This window comes from Cyprinodon tularosa, unplaced genomic scaffold, assembly GCF_016077235.1.
Source record: "Cyprinodon tularosa strain WSP-4 unplaced genomic scaffold, ASM1607723v1 ctg44, whole genome shotgun sequence".
Classification (NCBI taxonomy): domain Eukaryota; kingdom Metazoa; phylum Chordata; class Actinopteri; order Cyprinodontiformes; family Cyprinodontidae; genus Cyprinodon; species Cyprinodon tularosa.
The window spans coordinates 1-22,299 of NW_024039163.1; the positions used below are offsets into that span (position 1 = coordinate 1).

The 22,299-nt window shown below is 35.9% G+C and overlaps 2 protein-coding genes across 3 annotated transcripts; one reads left to right on the forward strand and one right to left on the reverse strand.

Moving 5' to 3' along the window:
* Positions 1–6,074: 6,074 nt before the first annotated feature.
* Positions 6,075–10,240, reverse strand: si:dkey-5i3.5 (uncharacterized protein LOC565091 homolog). 2 transcript variants are annotated; one of them, XM_038300061.1, is made up of 4 exons: positions 10,161–10,240; positions 9,623–9,886; positions 6,698–6,944; positions 6,075–6,605 (listed from the first exon to the last, which is right to left on the reverse strand). In XM_038300061.1, the coding sequence occupies exons 2-4, from the start codon at positions 9,857–9,859 to the stop codon at positions 6,244–6,246; spliced, it is 846 nt and encodes a 281-aa protein (XP_038155989.1). In that variant the 5' UTR covers positions 9,860–9,886; positions 10,161–10,240; the 3' UTR covers positions 6,075–6,243. The 2 variants fall into 2 exon arrangements, with proteins under 2 accessions (XP_038155989.1, XP_038155988.1); XM_038300060.1 differs by lacking the exon at positions 10,161–10,240 and adding an exon at positions 10,048–10,146.
* A 5,990-nt stretch (positions 10,241–16,230) lies between these two features.
* LOC119793005 (proline-rich transmembrane protein 4-like) lies at positions 16,231–22,200 on the forward strand. Its single transcript, XM_038299913.1, has 3 exons — positions 16,231–16,451; positions 16,655–17,538; positions 20,095–22,200. Exons 2-3 carry the CDS (start codon positions 16,746–16,748, stop codon positions 22,140–22,142), a joined length of 2,841 nt encoding a protein of 946 aa, XP_038155841.1. The 5' UTR covers positions 16,231–16,451; positions 16,655–16,745; the 3' UTR covers positions 22,143–22,200.
* Positions 22,201–22,299: the final 99 nt, after the last annotated feature.

Below are 22,299 nucleotides of genomic sequence, written 5' to 3' on the forward strand. Positions count from 1 at the left end.
TTCAATTTTTTTTACAAGTCTTGACATTTCCAAATATGATTTCAGACTTTAATACTTATTATACATATTCAACATTTATCGTCCTATCCTTAAGCTACTCATTTTTGTCTTCAACTAGTTAAGATTCAACTTTTTTATTGTTTATGTTACCGTTTTTGCTATTTTAGGAAATTTCTGCATATTTTTTCCCAATTTTGGCTTGATTCTGCTCTCTTTCTGGAAAGGCATTAAGCTTTTCTGCTTGCTGTTAATTCATAACATGCCTGCCATGTTTCTGCTGTTGGCTTCAGCTACTTTTAAGAAACTAATTAGACATTTTTTTGCTATTCCATACCATTTCAGCAGCTTTGACTTTAAAATTCAGCTTTTTTCTGCCATTTTAACCTTACAGCTTACAGTTTAGCGTACAGCATTCACACTGCATTTTCGCAGGAAATGCAACTTTTTCTAGTTTGTAATGTTTCTCATTTTAATATATTGTGGATATTTTTCAGAGCTACATATCAGAAAGCAAAATGCAGATAGGGAGGTATATGCTGTAAATCATATTTGATCTAATTGTGTAGGAAATGCGACATAACCTTCTTTTAAATGTCTTATTTAGAAATTGTAAATAAATCCTTACCTGTGCAACAGCAAGGACGTTCAGTTTTATTGGTGGCAAAATAGAAAGGCCAATGGAAGCAAACAGGTTCACCAGACAAAGCTTGCCTTCCTATTCCTATTATTTTATTTATTTTGCCTTCCTATTTTAATAACAGTTTCCTCATAGTTATAAACTGCTGATCAAAAACTTCAAAAATAAATGCAAAAGCTGCACAAAATATTTGAAAGGAACAACAAAAAGCAAGAAGGCATAGGGCTAGATTCACATTTCGACTAATTTAGGTCTGATCCCACACATGTAAGAATTATGCAAGAAACTAACATAACTTGTATTTTCATAATTTAAATGAAACATTAAAAAATAAATATTGATAAAAAAAAAAAACAGAAATCAAAGTCTTTTTTTATATTTTCTGTATATTTTTCATCGAGATCAGAAATATGTACGATTGGATCTTTCTGCCACCAGGGGGAGCCAAAGCACACGACTAAGGACGTTGAAAAGAATAAACGAATTTCTAGCCTTAATGTTTCCTTCTTGTAACAAATTTGTGACATTGTTCCTTACCCAAAAAGAACGACAGAAAAATTCCAAGTCAGGTCATTTTATATTTATTAGTAAATTTCACAAACAGAACAAAAAGTTTAAGTTTATATGCGTTGTCATTTCCCATAAACAAACATTAGTGTAATGAAACAACTCTAATTCAAGGCACCGTGTTTAACAATAACTTTCAGTAATTGTGCTTAAATAAACAGAGATTTTTAAACAGAACTACTTCAGTTTTCAAGTCTAGTTACTGCTTTGGTCTTTTGGAGAGAGCACAGCTTATGTGTGCAGATGCGCTAGGAAGTAAAGTTGAATTTTCACAGAAAGAAAAGACCTGAGAAAGGATTTGTGATGGACCCTTAGGAAAGTTCCTCATTTAATGAACAATAAAGCATGAACTGGTTTACAGAAGCAAATGTTCTTTAAAAAAAAAAAAAAAAAAAAAAGGTACCAACACACCCTTCAACGGGTCAAAACCACTATTCATAGAAGACTTTATCATGGCTCAGTCAAAAGTGTCATTTCATTGGATTGTGATGATTTGTCTTGTTTTTAAAATATTTTAAAAAGTTTGTATTGATAAGCACCCATATATTGCATCAGACGATATGCTGTAACCACAGATTAAACGAAAAGAGAACCAATGTTTTCTGTAAATACAAGAATTATGAGTTAATTAGCTTAGGAAAATTGCACGGTAAGAATTGTAACAATGAATATAATTATTTCTTTTCAGATTTACCGTAATGCCAGGGAAATACTATGAAGTTAATGTAAATCAGAGCAAGAGAATCCCAACACTGAAAATTGGGGGTAAATGTCAGGCTTTATACAGGTGCTGGTCATAAAATTAGAATATCATGAAAAAGTAGATTGATTTCAGTAATTCCATTTAAAAAGTGAAACTTGTATATTATATTCATACATTACATACAAACTCATATTTCAGATGTTTATTTTGTTTAATTTTGATGATTACAAATGACAACAAATGAAAATCTCAAATTCATCATATCAGAAAATTAGAATATTGTGAAAAGGTTCAAAATTGATGGCCCCTGGTGCCACACTCTAATCAGCTAATTAACTCAAACCACCTGCAAAAGCCTTTAAATGGTCTTTCAGTCTAGTTCTATAGGCTACACAATCATGGGGAAGACTGCTGACTTGACAGTTGTCCAAAAGACGACCATCGACACCTTGCACAAGGAGGGCAAGACACAAAAGGTCATCGCTAAAGAGGCTGGCTGTTCACAGAGCTCAGTGTCCAAGCACATTAATAGAGAGGCGAAGGGAAGGAAAAGATGTGGTCGAAAAAAGTGTACAAGCAAGAGAGATAACCGCACCCTGGAGAGGATTGTGAAACAAAACCCATTCAAAAATGTGGGGGAGATTCACAAAGAGTGGACTGCAGCTGGAGTGAGTGCTTCAAGAACCACCACACACAGACGTATGAAAGACATGGGTTTCTGCTGTCGCATTCCTTGTGTCAAGCCACTCTTGAACCACAGACAGCGTCAGAAGCGTCTTGCCTGGGCTAAAGAGAAACAGGACTGGACTGCTGGTGAGTGGTCCAAAGTCATGTTCTCTGATGAAAGTAAATTTTGCATTTCCTTTGGAAATCAAGGTCCCAGAGTCTGGAGGAAAACAAGAGAGGCACTTCATCCACGTTGCTTGAAGTCCAGTGTAAAGTTTCCACAGTCAGTGATGGTTTGGGGTGCCATGTCATCTGCTGGTGTTGGTCCATTGTGTTTTCTGAGGTCCAGGGTCAACGCAGCCACATACCAGGAAGTTTTAGAGCACTTCATGCTTCCTGCAGCTGACCAACTTTTTGGAGATGCAGATTTCATTTTCCAACAGGACTTGGCACCTGCACACAGTGCCAAAGCTACCAGTACCTGGTTGAAGGACCATGGTATCCCTGTTCTTAATTGGCCAGCAAACTCTCCTGACCTTAACCCCATAGAAAATCTATGGGGTATTGTGAAGAAGATGCAATACACCAGACCCAACAATTCAGAAGAGCTAAAAGCCACTATTAGAGCAACCTGGGCTATCATAACACCTGAGCAGTGCCACAGACTGATCGACTCCATGCCACGCCGCATTGCTGCAGTAATACAGGCCAAAGGAGGCCCAACTAAATACTGAGTGCTGTACATGCTCATACTTTTCATGTTCATACTTTTCAGTTGGCCAACATTTCTATAAATCCTTTGTTTTTATTGGTCTTCAGTAATATTCTAATTTTCTGATATGATGAATTTGAGATTTTCATTTGTTGTCATTTGTAATCATCAAAATTAAACAAAATAAACATCTGAAATATATGAGTTTGTATGTAATGTATGAATATAATATACAAGTTTCACTTTTTAAATGGAATTACTGAAATCAATCTACTTTTTCATGATATTCTAATTTTATGACCAGCACCTGTATAAAGGTTCCTAAATGTCCTTTATAAAGCAATTACCTATTCAACTTCTTCGGATGCAAAAATAACAGCAAACCCTGAAGGCAGTTTTGAAGAGTGATAGAATTGCTCCCTCCCATTTTAAATTAACAGAAAAGGTTTCTCAATAAAGAAAATGCTACATTACTGAATCGCCTTCTTATTTAAATAAAGGGATTTTTTGTTTTTTTTCAGGATTATCTTAAGTTGGAACTAACTTCATTGTAGCTTATTTATCTGAACGGTGTAAGATAAGATATGATGAGAAGTTTCGACTTAGATGCAGTTTATAACTTTCTTTCAACATTGTCTTCATAAAAATAGAGAAATAAAACTTCAGTGTTTGGATCCAAGAATATGTCCGGTTCCTTAAAAAAAAAAGAAAGACTTTGGACTTGTCTTTTAAAAAGGAATCTGTTAATATATAATACATTGACTCATAATTACATAATTAATGAGGTTATTTTAAAAAATGAAAGAAAAACTGCAGACTCACTGTTAAGAGTGCAAAAAAAAGACTTCTCATGTAAGATTTTGAGAAAAGTAAATGTTGATTTTAAGAGTAACAGCAGCTGATAACCATTCTGTTCAATAAAACCCATCAGTTAGAAACAGAAAAAAAAATACAATGAGCTATAGATGCCCCAACAACATTCCAGCAATGCTAAGAAGGACATGTAAAAAAGATAAATTAAATACTGTAACAGTTTGAAGTAAAACTCGTCTGCTTTCTTTCACAGGAACACTCGTACAAAGAGATCGAAGAATGAACTGATCGGTGTTTTCTCCTGTAGAAAGCTTAATTCACATTTTTTCATAAATAACTGATGAAGTGGGGCTGCTCAAGAAGGTCGCGGGTTCGATTCCTGGCCCTGGGGTCTTTCTACATGGAGTTTGCATGTTCTACCTGAGCATGCGTGGGTTTTCTCCGGGTACTCCCACAGTCCAAAAACATGACGGTTAGGTTAATTGGCTTCTCTAATTAGGTGTGAGTGTGTGCGTGAATGGTCGTTACCCCGAAATCCCACATACTCCGTCAGCGCCCCGCTCCGCTCCGCCCCGCTGCGCTCCAGACCGCCTGCACAAAGCAAAGCCTACAGCCGCCGCTGTGGCTCCAGGCCGCTCCGCTCTGAGTTTCTTGGAGATCGTAGAGAGCATGCGCGAGATGAACCAGGGTTTCCGGGAATCATTAAAAATAATTATAATCCATTCATTTCTTTTTTAAATCAAGGCCTTAATTGGCACTAAAATTATTTAAATATGTTTATCGAAGTATTTATAATTCTGTAATAAAAAATGCTTATAAAAACAATTTCGTCAGATATATTATATCGCTATTAATTTGCGTTGAACTGATCATAAAGCCGTATGTTCGGAAAAGAAGCTCGAGGCGGAGAAAAAGCTAGAGAATATATATATACGTATATATGTGTGTGTGTGTTTACATACATACAGGAGTCATGGAACTGTGCGCTTACAGCTCCTTCATATTTCATGTACACTAATAACTTGTGTACATGGTTCTTGTTAATGGCATTAAAATCATTTCTAATAGCATTAAAATAGCATTAAATTAGAGTCACTCATTCCTGTATGAACCCTGTGAACGCTTAATTTAATATGACATATTAAAAAAATCCCACCATCATCCAGCATATGTTCAGTTTCTGCCCAAATATATATATATATATATTTGTAGTTTTTTGTAACGGGGATAAGGATAATTCAAACTGCTTTTTTGAATGAACTTGTTCTCTACTCCCAAACTCAGCATCTCTTTTCATTCCTGTAATAAGAAGTTTCTTTTGAATGGATTTGATTATAAGTCCCTCAGTATAAAATAAATATTTTGATGGAGATGAGAAATCTGCTTCCTCGTTGGTGAATAACCAATAGTTTGGATCCAATCATTTAAATAAACGGTGTTAGTTTTGTTTTTTAATATATAAGAATTGTGCTATAATTTCTAGTCACCGATCTGTTGCTGCTATATTTTAATTTGACGAACCGGAATTTGTCGATGTTCTTTTTCCTGTTTGGTGCGATTGCAATTGCGGATCTTGACCTGGCCGGACCGGAGCGGAGCAAAAAATATCTCGGCTCCGTAATTTGTCGGTGACGGACGGAGAAGACGTACGTGGACGGAGACGTGCGGAGGAGTAGCGGTGGATGTGGAACAGCTCTCATGGATTTCCATGAAAGACAAACGCTCCGCACGACGTACGTCAGCGGGGCGGAGCGGAGCACTGACGGAGTATGTGGAATCTGGGGGTTAGTCCTGTTTGTCTCTGTTTTGCCCCGCGAATCCCACTTGCAATTAAGCGTGTCAGAAAATGGATGGATGGATGGATAACTGGTGAAGCATTTCCTACCATTGTAAGTTTTGATTTGATGGACTGCTGTGATTTATTTTTTTTGCAACCGCTTTAAATGCCTGCTATGTGTCCTGAGTTTGTTTTTTTGTTTGTAACTGAACTGATTTTCAATGCATCTGTGGTGTCATTCAAATTAATTGATAAAATAATCAGTACGTAAATTAAATTGCTTAAAAACAACAGGTTATGTCTCCTACCATATGAAAAAAGGAAAACAAACGGAGGTACTTTAATTACTGAGCAGTGATAAAATGGCGTCACATCTTGGCCTTCAGCGGTGCGACCCGAAGTGAATGTAGGAATGTATCCAAGGTGCTCAGATATTCTTGCGGGTGTCTCCGTAAATGACCAGCGTGTGTTGAAACCTCCCACTTCTTCGCCGTTACATCCATTCCTTGCTTCTGCCAGTAATCCATCAGTTTCTCCACACTTGTCGCATCACTCATCACGTCGTTGTCACAGAAGAAGACCAGAGCTGGGGCTTTGACTGGAGTATTATAAAATACATCGATGCTTGTATTGAAGTAGTCCACCGTCTGGCGTTTGAAGATGCTGAAGTAGAGCATGCTGGCTTGTTTTATCAGGCTCTCAAAACGAGGAAATATAGTTTTACCAAGACCTAGACAAAGAGAGCAGCACAATTCATAAATTCTGCAGCAGAAAAGGCCGTTTTAAAAACGGTGTTATATTATTATATGGGTACTGACTTACCTGCTGCCATATGCTCCAGTGAGCCCACCACTAAGCTGTCAAAGACTTGGCCTTTGATCCTGTTTGTCACTGCCTGGTATCGCTCTTTGTCCCGGGAGATATGGACCAGCAGCTGTCCGAATGTGTAGCCACCAATGGAGAAGGCATGAACGAGGAGGGGGCGGGACATCAAGGGTTCGCTCTGGAGCAACTCCAGCAAAGTTTTTCCACGGTCTAGACCCCAGCGAGGCCACAGGAAGTCTTTCACCTTGTTTAAGAAAAACAAAAATACGATTTCTAAAGGAAAGTAGCCACCTTTAGAAATGTACATTAGTGTTCACGTTGAGAGCATTGGCAATCTAGACTTCAGAATAAACTTAAAAAGAATGCTAGACCTGTAAATCATCCTTAGCTGTATAATACTTAATTTCTTTTCATCACAATATACATTACATTGCAAAAGTATTAATCCTCCTCAACATTTCTTGACATAAACAAAAATCTCAATGTATAAAAGGAATGCCACCCGTACTAATGGGATATTCTCACACATAATTATGCTTTGATTTTAATCTGTTAATCTGCACTACTGACACTGACATTGCATATATTTGGGTCGTTGGATCCTAAAACACAGTCTCAAGAAAATACTTTTTTATTATTCTTTTTTTAGAAAGAGAAAGAGAGATTAAAGAAGGCATTTTGCTCAAACGAGATAGATGTAGTCTAAGCTGTAGGAAAAGACTCAGATTTCAACTTTCAAATGCATATAGCCCCGCCTTTAGCCTGATGCTCAGACCGTTTGAAACTAATTTACATTCCTGGTCACCTTCCAGGAGGTGACCAGATCATCTTGGACTGCCCATTGCTAACAGCAGCGGAAATGACACTTTAAACTCTTACCAACTATAAAGTGAAGAAGCTCTTTGAACGAACAGCAAAATGTCAACTACCAGAACCAAGGTCCACTTGTTTGGGGTTTTCTTTGCATATCTTTATGTGAAAGCCATGTGAAATTTGCTGAAGTTTGTAGTAGTAATGTGTCTAAATAGATAATTTGGTGGTATTAACTTTTAACTATGAGATGCATCTTAGTTTATGCAACTTTATCTACAGAATATAAGAAAAAAAATCACTTCAAGGAGACTATAAGACCGATAAGTAGTAAAACACAAACATGATGCCAGCCATCTCTGTCCAGCTTCTGAACAGACCCATCATAACCCCGCCAATCAGCACAGCTGTAAGCTCTCGTCCATGTCAATGCGTTGTATTTTTGTTTTGCAACTTAATGGTGGAAATACAAAATTAAAACACCTAAAAACACATCAGTAAGCTCTTGACCACATTCCAGGTGAGGCTCTGTTCATCCTAAACACATCTACTGTTGGAGCGAGGCAGTCGGGGCAGATGAGTTTCCTGATTAATATCAAAGACGGAGAAGTAACCATTTTTGCACCAAATATCACCACTCAGCTCACAATTCTGTTGAGACTGACCAACAGGAACGCAGGCCCGCCCATTACTCATTTTACACACTGAGAGAAAAATCTTGAAGAGCAAAGAGATTTATCCCTAAAAGCGTTTTCCTTCTCTCTTTCAAAACCTATTTTTGAAAGAAAATGTTTTTACTGTGCAAAAACAATAAAAATATATTTTTTGAGAGCTTATTTTTCCCCCGGATATCATTTTCCAAATATCAATATATCTTTTATTAATTCTAGGATAAAATATTTTCTCTCAAACCTTTTTCTTCATCCTCAAATAATATCAGTTTTTGTCATCAGTGTGAAAATTAGTTCTCTCCATTATATTTATTTCACTTTCAAAATGATCCCTTTTTTCTTGAATTTAATTTTAAAAATCTAAATAACTCTAAAACATATCAGTTTAATTACCGTACAAACAAAATGGTATATGCACTTTATATGAACCAAAGCTTTATATGCTGAGCATTTGATGTCAACTAAAAACTTCCATAAAGCGATGAGTTAATCGGCCGCCCTGAAACCCGATGAACCCTTTAAATGTCTGCTCAAGTGCTACAAAAAACTGCTGCCACAATTATCTTTGAGAGTAACCTTTGAACATCTGTATCCTTCTTTTTTGTGCTAAAGGTTTGCACACAAGGACAGGTTGTGCAGAAGGTAGGTGGTAAAAGTGTATGAGGGATTTCGAATGCAAAGGTCTTGCTCAACTCAAGCCGCTAACACCCAACTGATTATCTTGATTACAGATAGAGGGGCATGCTTGTGAATAAAGCCTGTTAGATGCTATTTTCACAGTCATTTAGGCAGAATAAAGAAGATGCATCTCATTTTTAATTCAAAGTTCCCAAAATATTTTTGCAACAACAATGATTTTAATGCCACCTCTAAAGCTTAACCCATGTACCTTATAAATAAATCATATTTAATTTAGGTAAGCAACAGTTGTGCAGTTTATAGATAAGAATAAATATTTTTTATTTTATATGTGACAAGGCACAACTACTTAGTTATCTGACCTTTACTTGGTTCCAAAATTATCTTAATATAAACTCAAGTGAACAATAATACACATTTGATTCCACTCTGACACTATTTAACAAATATTAAGCTACAAAAAGTCTGCTTGTATCTACCTCATAATAAGTATTAACCTGTAGCAATTATTTTATGTGTAACAATCAGTGTTTTACTTTGTTGAGGAGGATTTTTGACCTCATCGTATGATTAAAACTGCAGTGCTGGGAAATTTCTTTAGATAAGATGGCAACTATCCTAATCTTTTCCATTAGAGAACAAGCTGCCAGCCAGAGATGACTATTTATTCAAGGTTATTAGTCATCTCTTTACACTGTGACATCATGTTAAGCCACAACTGTAGGTGGGATATCCCTCACATTTGTTTTTAAATACTTGAAATCATAAATCCTTTGTTTTATTTCCATTTTTTTTCCCTTACCTCACTCTCCACCACAAGCACATCAAATCCAGTGCGAAAGTAGATTTCACAGTATTTGGCCACAGCTTGTGGTCGTGATCCAAACCACGGCAGCATCAGCAGGAGGGGCTTTTGGTCGCCAGGGGTTTGACGCTGGACCCCTTCCCCTGGAAATGTTAGCTCGTTCAGGTACAAGGTGACATTCTTACAGAGGCGCTGGGCAGTGATGCCTTTGCTTAGGGCTGCCCTGGCTAACATGTTAGCAACGTCGGCTATAGGTCCTCCCTGCAACGAAAAGAAGGAAAAAATATCACTGTAACTTACATCACCCAGGGTCGCGCTACTGTTTCAGAAGCATTTCCTATATAAACACCCAAAAAAATAAGTAATGTTTATAAAATGTAGGTTAGTACGTTTATACGGTTACATCGAAAGGCTTTAATTACCTTCCAACGTTCAGCAAACATCCAAAACTTTTACTAACTTGGAAAAAAACTACATGTCTGATGCCCTGCCTAAAGGTAGTTCTGTAAACTTCTTTTTCGTTACCCCCACTAACCTGTTTAATTCGGTCCAAGAAAGTTTTTAAATATCGATAAATTATCTCATAAAAAATACATTCTTAATACGTCAAGTTAAAGCAATCTCTGGAATTTGGCATGTTCGACAAATAGCTGCAGATTCTACGCTGCTTCTTCTTCTTCTTCTTCTTCTTCTTCTTCTTGTCGAGTTTTATGGCGGTTGGCAACAAACTGTTAGTAGCATTACCGCCACTTACTGGTATGGAGTGTGGTTCGTGATGGTTTAAATATCTATCCTGATACATTCTACCCTAACTTCTTTTAAACATACATTCACACATTCACACTTAAAAAAATATATATATATTTGTGCACAGCTTTGTATATCATTCCTTCACTCACAAACACACTTACTATAATTAAATTCTATGGAATAATTTCGTTTTCTTTAGAAATCGAATAATTATTTGTATGTGTTTACTCCCTAAATTTTTCCTCAGTATATCTAATAAATTAACCTTCTCCTTAATGTCTTCAAACTCTCTTCTCATATATCTTCTTTCTCTTTCATATTTATGACATTCTAATATAACATGTTCTATGGTTTCATATTTATCACAGAAATCACATTTGCCCGTTTTATGTTTTTGTATTTTAAAAAGTGTATGATTAAGTCCTGTATGACCAAATCTTAACCTTGTTATCACTCTTTCCTCCTTTCTATTTATTCTTCCATTTCTTCTTTCTCCTACCATCTTCTGAATTTTATAAAACCATCTTCCTGTTTTATCTTCATCCCACCTTTTTTGCCAAATTTCCATAAGTTTCTCTTTAAAAAATACTCTTTCCTTCTGATTTACTTATTTTAACTATAAAACTAATAGAATGTTTAATTGCCCTTTTCGCCATTTTATCTGCCCTCTCGTTTCCTTCTACCCCAATATGTGCTGGAACCCACACAAATGCAACTATCAGCCCCATGTTTCGTATTCTGAACAGTGTATGATTTATTTCTAATAAAATGTCCATCCTACTATCTGTTTGGTTATTTTTTAAACTTAACAATGCAGAGCTTGAATCTGAACATATTATTGTTTTTAATGGTTTTATGTCTTCTACCCATTGTAACGCTAATAATATTGCCAACATTTCTCCTGTGTATACTGATAATCCATCTGTAATTCGTTTTCCTATTTTTATATTGAATTCTGGTACTACAAATGCTATTCCTAGTTTCTCAGTTATTTTTGATGCATCAGTATAAATTTGAATATATTGATAGTAACTGTCTAAATGTAACTGTACTAAATTAATATCTACCGTGTACGATTTATCTTGTTTCCTTTCCATTAGTGACATATCTACTGTTGCTTCTGGTAGAATCCAGGGAGGTATAATTGATATTGGTGTTGTTTGACTCATTTCTAAACTATTCATTTTAAATTTTTTTATTTTATTTTCAATTGTCCATCCAAAACTCCTAATTTCTTTCTTTTCTTTTTCCCAGCATGGATTTAAAATGTCCAAAGTTGGGTGATCCACATTATTTCCTTGAAAATTTAACCAGTAATTAATTTCTAATTTTGTTCTTCTTAAATCTAATGGCATTTCTCCCATTTCTATTTCTAATGCTGCTGTTGGTGTGGTTTTAAATGCTCCAGTACATAATCTTAGTGCCTGATATTGGATAGTGTCTAATTTAACCAAATGTGTTTTAGCTGCTGAACAATAAACTAAACAACCAAAGTCTATGTTGGATCTTATCATTCCTGAGTAAATCTGTTTTAGTGATTTCCTATCTGCTCCCCAGTCACTGCCAGCCAAACATCTCAAAATATTCAAGATTTTCTTACATTTATCAACAACTTTTTGTATATGTATATGCCATTTTAATTTTTCATCAAACCATAATCCTAAAAATTTTATACACTTTACCTGCTCTAACTCTTGTTTATATAATTTAAATTTTATTTCCTTGTTTATTTTTTTCTGAGTAAATAACATTACTTTCGTTTTATCAACTGAGAACTTAAATCCCCATTGCAACGCCCATTTCTCTATTTCAATAATAACCTTTTGTAATTTTTTAACAATAAAATCAACATTTTTCCCTCGTTTCCAAACAGCTCCATCATCTGCAAATAGTGAACACCCCATGTCTTTTTCAATATCTTTAAATACATCATTTATCATAATTGAGAACAATAGTGGACTTATAATACTCCCCTGTGGAGTTCCATTTTCTACTATATATTTTCCTGAGGTAGTTTCTCCTATTCTAACTTGTATTTTCCTACCTGTTAAAAAGTCTTTAATCCATTTAAATATTCTCCCTTTAATACCAAACTTGTATAATTTAATTAATAATCCATCCACCCACATCATATCATATGCCTTTTCTATATCAAAGAATATAGCCACTGCACTTTCTTTATTTACTTGTGCTCTTCTAATTTCGTGCTCTAAACAGAGCGTTGGATCGTTAGTGCTCCTCCCTTTTCGAAAACCACTTTGATATTTTGATATATATCCTTTACTATTTAGATAATATACTAGTCTATTATTAATCATTTTTTCCTTTATTTTACATAAATTAGACGTTAAGGCTATTGGTCTGTAGTTTTCTGGGTTTGAATGATCTTTTCCTGGTTTGGCTATTGGTATTATAATTGATTCCTTCCAGTTCAACGGTAATTTTCCCTCCTCCCAAATTTTATTATATAGTTGTAATATTATATCTTTAGATTTTTCACTAAGTTGCCCTATCATTCTATACCAGATTTGGTCTTTACCTGGTGCTGTGTTTTTTGTTTTTTTAAGTGCATTGTTCAATTCCGTTTTTGTAAACTCAACATTTAACAAATTATTTGTTTCTTCAACGCTCTGTATAAAATCTTTATATTTAATTTTTGTATTTAATCTACCTTTTCTTCCATTTTCACTAATATTATTTGAACTATGAATTTTACTAAACGTTCTTGCCAATATTTCAACTTTATCTTCATCTCTTATTATGTTTGTATCATCTCTATTTATTGGAGGAGTGTGTCAAAACAAGGGCAACAAGACAAAGGCTAGACTTTTGAACTTTTTAATCAGTGAAGCTAAACTGGCTATTTATTTGTCCCGTAGAGACAGACTGCAGGAGAGACCTCACCTTGACGCCGTGGCTCTGTGGAAGTGCAACCTTAAAGCCAGGATAAGGCTGGAGTTTCACTTCCATAGAGCCACACAGAACATTGAGGATTTTATTCAGTTGTGGGGTTTTAAAAACATTTTATGTACTGTGTCAGATGATGGAGAACTGCATTTTAACAAGCTCCTCATTTAATGATTTTTAACTGACACTTGTTTTACTATAATAGTGATTTTAACTGACACTTGTTTTACGTCAATTGTATATATGTTTGAATTGTGTAAATAAAGTGCTGTTAAAAGTCAAAGTCTTCTTCTTCTTCTTCTTCTTCTTCTTGGATTAATCGGGGGTTGGCAACAACGGCTCTTCTTCTGCAGTCGGGCACTGACTTAAAGGTATCTCTAGCGCCACCTATACGTTTCCCAGAGAAACGCTACCAAACCTCTGCTTGATTTTTTTTTTCTCACCTTTGCTTGATCTTAATTGATAGTTACTGCATTGCTACGTTTACTGCATTGCTACATTTGTACTAAGGAGTGAGCATTTAGATTTTATTATTATATTCTTAAAGGAAATAATTAACATATAAACAGACTGCTGGGATTAATCTAATTATACTATTTGCAAAATGTATTTTTACAAATATAAATTTTCATTAGCTTTATCCTTTTACAGTTTTGGTTAAGTAAATTGAACTTTATTTACCCTCTCTTTCTAAGAGTAAAAACAAAAAAGCTTGGGTAAAAAATGTGTTTATTTCTTGTTATATATTTGTATTTGTAAACAGTTTTATTTTGTTTTCCCTCTCTCTCATTGGGATTTTGGAGGAATATGGAGCAAAAAATATATAAATAAATAATTTTGCTGGATCTAAAAATATAATTGTCAAATTTAAATGTAGTAAAATGAGCATATATGTCTTCCAAAATTAAACTAAACAAGAACATTTTCAATTGAAATCAAATTTCACAAAGCAGAATTAAATTCTCATAACCCCATGGTCAGTCACACATCCATATTTTATTTCATTGTAAGATGTTGGTTTATTTTATTGTGAGAACATTCCTACAAACTTAAAAATATAATAATTATGTCAATCACTTAATCATTACCCTGCTTGGGTACCCATTCTGAACATGTTTAAGGTGGAAGCCTGTTGTCATATAATATACTATACTTGCTGTCACCCAGTGAGTTACTGTATCTACCTGGTGTCGTAACTTTGAAATATGGTATCTTATAGTTCTAAGAAAATTTATTTGTAAAAAACATAAAGTTTATTGTTACTGCTGTATACTCTGGAAAAATATTTTCCAATCCTGTTAATTATATCTTAAATCATCAGTAGTCAACCTGCGTCTTCTCAAAACAAAAACAACGTTTTTAATTCTCTCTGATCTACTTTGTATTATCCAATAAAATTAAATGTAAAAATGCCATGGATGGGATGTTTTGTTAGATTATTGGAGCTTATATACACTTTCTGTGACCTCTGGATCTTTCATTCAGTGCAGGCATGCCTTTTTCTTTTGCTTGTGAATTTTAAACTGTGTGCCTTGTGGTGACTGTCCTCTTCCCCAATTGGGATGCAATCCCTGCTGACTGGCCTGTTGGAGGATGATTTGTCTAAACAGAGTCAAGTTGCTTAATGTATCCAGATAGCAAGTGTGAGGCGGCAATAATTTGTCCACGTCCCTCACTGAGCTCATATGTTTGGGCTGTCATTGTTCCTCTCCAGCCTGTTAGTTACGGTTGGCTGAAGCTTTCCTGTGTCCTCATCAGAGAGGGGGTTAATCTCACTCAGCGCTGGGGTGGAACTTCCTATCTGAGTCAGTATTTGATCTGACTTAGCTTCCCTCTCTTGTAGTACTTTTATAATGTGGAAGTAAATGAAAATCATGTTTACTATTTAATCATATCACATATAGGTAAACTGGGTGATCATTAAGCTTGCATACATTTGTAGTTTGCAATATTTTTGGCTCACATAATAGAAATATTTTCTATGTTTTGTGTCTAAGTTTTTTTTGGAATTCGGTTTAATATCTCTTTGGATTTTTTTTTTTCTTGAAACAAGATTACTGTTTCCATTGCCAATGTAGAGTACATTTTTGAAATGATTTTGAAAGATTAAAAAAAGGATGCAATTATTGTCTGAACTTCATAGTCACTGCTCCAGATGCTTCCAAAGGTATGTGGATCAGTGTCTATTTTAGAAGTATCCCTGGGATTAAATTAGGTCACAAGGTTTCTGGATTCTCCCCAGTGAGGAAACATAGCTCACATGGATATATCAGACAGCATTACACATAAGAAAAATGCAGCATTAAAACTAAAACAAACTTCTTCCTCATTTGCATGGACTAATTGCTGCGATCTTAACACATTATTAAATCTTTGTTTGAACGCAACAAGATAGAATCACAACCTGCTGTATTTAGGCAACTATCTTGCAAATAGCATTTAACTCATGCTTCAAAAGTTATCCATTGAAAAAAAATTAAACAGCAAGTTTAAAATGTATTATGACTATCAATAATTTTGCAGAAATTTCAAACAAATTGTAGTGAAATAGATGATTGAGAAAATTATTTTTCTTTAAATAAAAAGATCTGCTATAGACAACAAACTCAACGCTGAGAGATTTTTTATATTCCATAAATCGAACTAAAATATTATCTTTGTACATATGCAAATCAGCAGTTTCTCTTATTAATTATGAATTCATGCTTTGAACTAAATATAAAGATGAATTAATTATTTATATGATTTTATGTCTCAGCTAGATGAGGCAGCTTCTGCTGTAATTTTTTTTTTAAATAAAAGATGCTAATCACTTGGCTAAAGACCATGCAAAGGATGTTATCCTATGTTTGAGTCTTTCCTTTTGCTTGAACTCTCTTTACTCTGCAGGTTTACAATCCATGAATCCAAAAAAGGAGACAACATTCATCTAGATGCTGCTGCAAACATTCTCCCTGTCAGACTTGTCCAGCGGCAGCATGTGGGAGGGGGTTGGCCAGAGGAGGTGGGGTCTGTCCCATGTGTCGACTGGCGGATGAGGAGAAGAGGGGCTGAGCACAGTGCGTATGAAAAGATACAGAGTACAGCGCAGAAAGAGACTGCAGACATGAGGGAGCACAGTGCGATTTATATGCTTGGAAAGGCTGCAGCAGAATGGTCCACTAAGGAGGTAAGAAGGCTAAAATCTGAATAATTCCTAGGAAAATAGCTGTCCTTTTTCTTAATATCATTATATTTATAGATCTTTGATTTGTAATTTTGTATATTCCACATAGTGCAGTTTGTGGAAATTTTACAGCAAATACCTTAGCAGTATGTAAAGACCGACCTGATTGTGTTCAAGGTGTCATTTGTTTTTTAACTCTATTCTAGATTTGTCTCAAACTAAATCCTTTGGATCCTGATGTTTTTGGTCCAAACATGTGAAACAGACAACAATCGGTGAAGCTTGCAGACCCTCAGCATGGGATCTCTGTGGAATATTTATTTGCTTTTAACCCTTTCACTCCCTCTCTCACTTCATGGAGCTGCTATAACTGAAGAACATGCAAAAGAAAGACGTGAGATACACAACGACAAGGCAAGACGGTTTCTTACAGAGCCCCCAGAGAAAAGTCGCCAATCAAGTATTTCACCAGACATGTTTATGTTTGAACCTGAGAATCTTGACTTTCCCACTCATCCCTTGAGTTGGCCCTCATCATCATCTGAGGACTTGGACAGGCAAGGTGTGATTGGTGAATACAGTGACTTCCAAGAAGCTATTGAGGAGTCTGTCTATCATTCCAGTGATGGAGTACTAACATCAAGACCTTCAGACCCTCTGTCAGAGGACACTAACCTCATGGAGAGTGTACAAACATCCAGCTCTGCCGTAGAAAAGGCTCCACAAAATCCTACAAAGGAGCAAATACTTAACTTTTGGTCAAATCAGAGAAGCAGAGTTCCAACAGAGCATCCTGCAAAAATACAAGAGGAGCCAACACTGACAAAACTGGAGAGTCCCAATTCCAATATTAATTTTCCTATGCCTTTTCCTGACTCCAATATGTCAGTCATACCTGATTGGAACTCAACCTCATCACCAGTGATTAAACAGAATAACAACCCCGAGCACAAAACTTCATCAACAACAACAAACAATGGGGGATGGACTAAAAGCATTCCCATATCCACACAGGGAAACCAAATTGGCACAAATCATTCCACAGATACAATTTTTATCAAAAAGACAGACAGAATGCAGGGAACTATAGGTAAGAGTCATTTTTTAAGTTCACAGAAAATAGATTAAAGAGATAACTAGTACTACTTGTAATATCTGTCTTTTTATAATTAGCAGAGTTACCACATTTCATCCATGCAGCAGAGTTTATGTGTCACTATATGCTTGTCTTTCCTTCACATAAGTATTCCCACTTCATCGACTTTCCCAAATGTAATTGCTTTCATAATACGTACCTGTGCATCATTCACTGTTGAAGAATATTGGAAAATGTGTTGATGAGATGCCACATGTTTTTATATTGAACTAAAATCAATATTTGTATATAAAAATGTGAGCATGTTTGATGTGTTTTGGCATTAAGGCCACCTGAATACTTTACACAGATAAAAATTTCCTTTAAAAAAATGCAATAATTGTAACATTATCTTGTTTTTGATCCAATATAGCTAGACTTCTTGGACTAAATGTGCTAAATGAACAATTAAACCTTAAAAAGCAATTTATGTATCACTACAGCATATTTAACAAGGATTTGTTGCGTTAAAGAATTTATTTGCGTTACTTTTAACCACTAGGCTTTTTCTTTCATCATAAATCTATTAGTTAGTCTTTCCTTCACATAATTATTCTCAATACATCCACTTGCCCAGATGTAATTGCTTTCATAATACATACCTGTACATCAGTCAAGTTTATTGGAAAATGTGGTGATCAGATGCCACATACCAGTATTTACTGTAAGCATTCCCCATAGCAATCACTTGTTGAGGGAGTTTTGTGTCAACAGGCAACTTAACTAAATAGGAATGTATGCTTTTTCACACACTTGCATGTCTTAGTATGATAATGTCTTTTTTTGGTTTGCTTTGTGATTAAGCCAAATGCAGTTTGGTTCAAATATAATGATACTCAGAACACAAAAGAAGCTATACATAAATCCTTTTAAAAGAAATTGACAAGATTACCACCACTTTTTTTCTTAGTGATGTGCTGTGTTGTCCCAGTGTCTTTGCTTTTAACTGAGGTCAGTAAGCAGGATGCATTTCATTTTTAAACCAGCTGATTGAGTCACCTGGTTTACATATCATAAGCATTATTTCATGATCATGAAGAGATACAGTACTTCTCCCCTTGTCAAAATATTCAATCAGTTATAGCTAATACACCACCTAATCTGATTCTCATATATAGCAGAGCACATCTTGACTTTTCTTAATAACAGCCTCCCCAAAAGAAAACAGTAATCAGGTCAGTACTGGCTAATCAACAAATCACTCTCCCTCAGTCACATTCACATGAACAGCAATGCACACAACTTGCTCTTGCTCTCATTTCACTTTGTGTGACCCACTTAGAGCTTCCCAGTTACAAGCCTGCTCTGTTTTATTATGGATTAACTTCACACATACACCGACTGTTCACTGCGGATCTATTTTTTTTTTAACGCCGTCAGATAAATAACATGTTATCTTGAGCTGCTTTGTTTTCTTTACTAATCTAACTGATACAAAAATTTAGTTATTATTCACAGAGGTAATCTATACAAAAAAGCAAAGCAATACAACACAATCAGATAACCAATAAAATCAAGTAGCGCTTTTAGGCACAATGGTGTTTTAGCATAGTAAAATGCTCTTAAAAGCAATGCTCTGCAATTTTCCTTTATGTGTTGCTTTTTCTAAGTTTTTCAAGCTCTCAACATGAAACCATTACTTTATTTTATTTTTTTCTTATATTTCGCTTACAAAACAGGTATACAGTAAAAAACCAAGTGTTACTTTAACACCTACAGAGTTGAATATAACTCTTGTTTCAGATAACGTTTGGTCCCACTCCATATTCTTTTAAAATTTGCTCTATAGCCAGTGTCAGATTTTCAGAGTTAATTTTACTCATATTAGTATCAAAATCAAGAAGACCGCTTAGAGACTTGCAGGTAATTGACACCGTATATAGTAAAAGTTACACTGCATGGCTGTCAAATCTTACACTAATTAACTCCAACACTTGATCAGATTTACACTCAGTATTGTTGTAAATATGTAATTTAGAGTTAAATAGGTTAACTGAAATCTTAGCATCCAGTTTTTGCTGTGTAGGAGTCTTAAGAGGTTTAAGCCAATGGCAAGCCATTTTATGATCAAACTAATTTTACAAAATAAGAGTTTACGAACATTCCTTCACAGCAATGACAAAAAACTCATTAACAGTGATAAAAAATGGTTGATCACGGTTGTAGCCACTAAGGATTGCTCAATAGTTGTTAGATTTAGGCACCAGTTATTTTTCACATAATGTCAAGTTGGTTTAAACGGGTTATGTTTTTATATTGAAATAAGAAAAGAAATACTGAAAGGTTTAAGATGTTTTTTTTTTATAAAAAAGGGGAATATTTTGTAGTGTTTTGGCATTAAGGCAACATGAATACTTCAGACAGATCAAAAGTTCCTTACAAAATGCACAAATATTGCAAAAATATCATCTTGTTCTAATGACCCCGATATAAATGAATAATGAATGAATGACTTTTAAAAAGTAAAAAGTGAATAATCCTTTCCCGTATCACAATGTCTTCTTTTTGCAGATGAATCCAGGAAAGACAGCCTGAATATCCCAAAGGCCACCAATATACTGTTGCTCGAGGGTAACATGGATATATCCACCACACCGTGTAAAACATCAGATCAGTCCTGGACTCCCACCTACCCAGAAGATTTTGCACCAAGTGAACCCTTCCTGCCCTCTTTGGCTCTCAGCCCTGCCATGTTGGTACCTCTGTATTCCGACTGGAACTCGGCCTTTGCAACATGGGGATTTGCGTGGGAAGCACACATCTACTGTATGGGATCTGCCTTCACGTTGATTTGTTTAATCTCTGTGGTTTGCCTGCTTGGCTTGCCTCTACGGTGCCCCCCTGGAGTTGGTTTTTTTATGATGCTACACATTTTCATTCTTGCATTTGCAGGGATCCAAGGTTTCATTTTGTTGTATGACGCTTACAATGCCCAAGATCGTCTTCCCACTCTGGTCACCCAGCTGCTCTCAGAATTACCAATGCCCTGTTTGATATCAGCCTTCTCCTTGGCCTTCTTCCTTCTGTCCTTGCACACACGGAGCTATCTTTCGCTGCGACTTGCCATTTCAACATCATTCTCAGCTTTGCCTAAGCCTTCTCTTTTGTTATGCATGTGCCTGTTGCAGTTTACGATCTCACTAGGATGTGTTGGACTCTTCCAGTTATTCCATAGTCTCCCTACTGTGATAATTTTGATCCCTCAGGGCTTGTTTGTCCTCCTAATCATCTTTCTTTCATTCTCCTACCTCATCTTTTATTGTTTGAAACAAGGAAACACAAAACAAATTTACAGGCTGAGTGACAATGGAGAGAATGGATCACCAGAAGTAGTACGACCTGTACTTTGCCCCTTTTCCAAGGTGGAAGACTGGGATAGAGCAGCAGGAGCTGGGATAGGCAGCTCATTATGCTTGCTAGGATGTGGTGGTTTTCAGCTTTATGGGATACTGCATGCTCTAGGTTTTGGTGGGGTTGTTGGTTTTGGCTTCCAGCCATGGCCTTGGTGGGGCTATCATATTGGCTGCAGGTGCTGTGAGATTGGAGTGTGTCTAGGTTTGTGCATTATCGGAACATATCCTGTGTTCTGTAACACCAGCTCTTCTCTGAAAACTATAAGCAACCCTCGGCCAGGATCCTGGTCCCGTCTGTCCTGTAGCTCCCCTTTGCAAGAAAACGGTGGGGCCTCACAGGAGGAAGCAAACTCACTGGCCCTCTCCACTCATGAGCCATGGTGCCAGGTTAAGCAGGAAAAGCTGGTGGTGTGTGATGTTAACACCAAGGAGCAGTCAGAGACTCTTGCTCTTTGCTCAGCGATTGACAATCCCACAAATGAAGTTGGTTATGCAGACAATTACAGCTTAAGCCACAGTTCTTTACCTTTACATACACCTCAAAACCCACCAGAAGGTACAGATAGTGACTCTACTGGGGACCTCCGACCCCCATCTCCCATAGACTTGTCCCGTAGTATAGACCAAGCTCTGTTTAGTGAGTCCTTATTTTCTCACAGCATTTTTAGTCCACAAAGATTGTTTCATACTTCCTCAAGTGTTTCATTGAGCTCTCCAGGCCAAGTTACATTAAACCAAGGGTCCAAATGTGTTGGAGATACTCTATACCGTGCCTCATCTTGTGGAGACGTGGATCAAGAAAATGCAAAGTCCTGTACCAGGGCTTGTCAACCACAAGCAAGTTTGCTCTCTCACAGGAAAACACCAATACCAAGAGATCAAATTGACTGGAAAGGAAGCATAAGTGGTTCAACCCATGGTTTGTGCAACTATTCAAAACAAACAGGAAAGTTGCGTTCAAATTCGTGGACAAACAGGGGCCAAAGCAACTTTCCAAGAGCAATACCTTCTCTGTCTTATCACCGAAGATACAGAACTCTAAGCATGGCCTCCCAGGACAGTCAGGTCTCTGGCCGAATAGCAGGAACTAAGCAGCTCAGTGAAAGCAAACAGCTGGAATGGGATATGACTGTACAAGCAGAGTTTGTTAATGTATGTAAACAAATTGATGCCCTGAGTATGTGCAGTGACACCATTGAATTGTAATAGAATTGAATGCTTCAGGTAAAGAACAGATGATACTGTAGAGAGGTTTTGAAAAAAATAAAAAAAATAAATATATATATATATATATATATATATATATATATATATATATATATATATATATATATATACATATATATATATATATATCACCTAT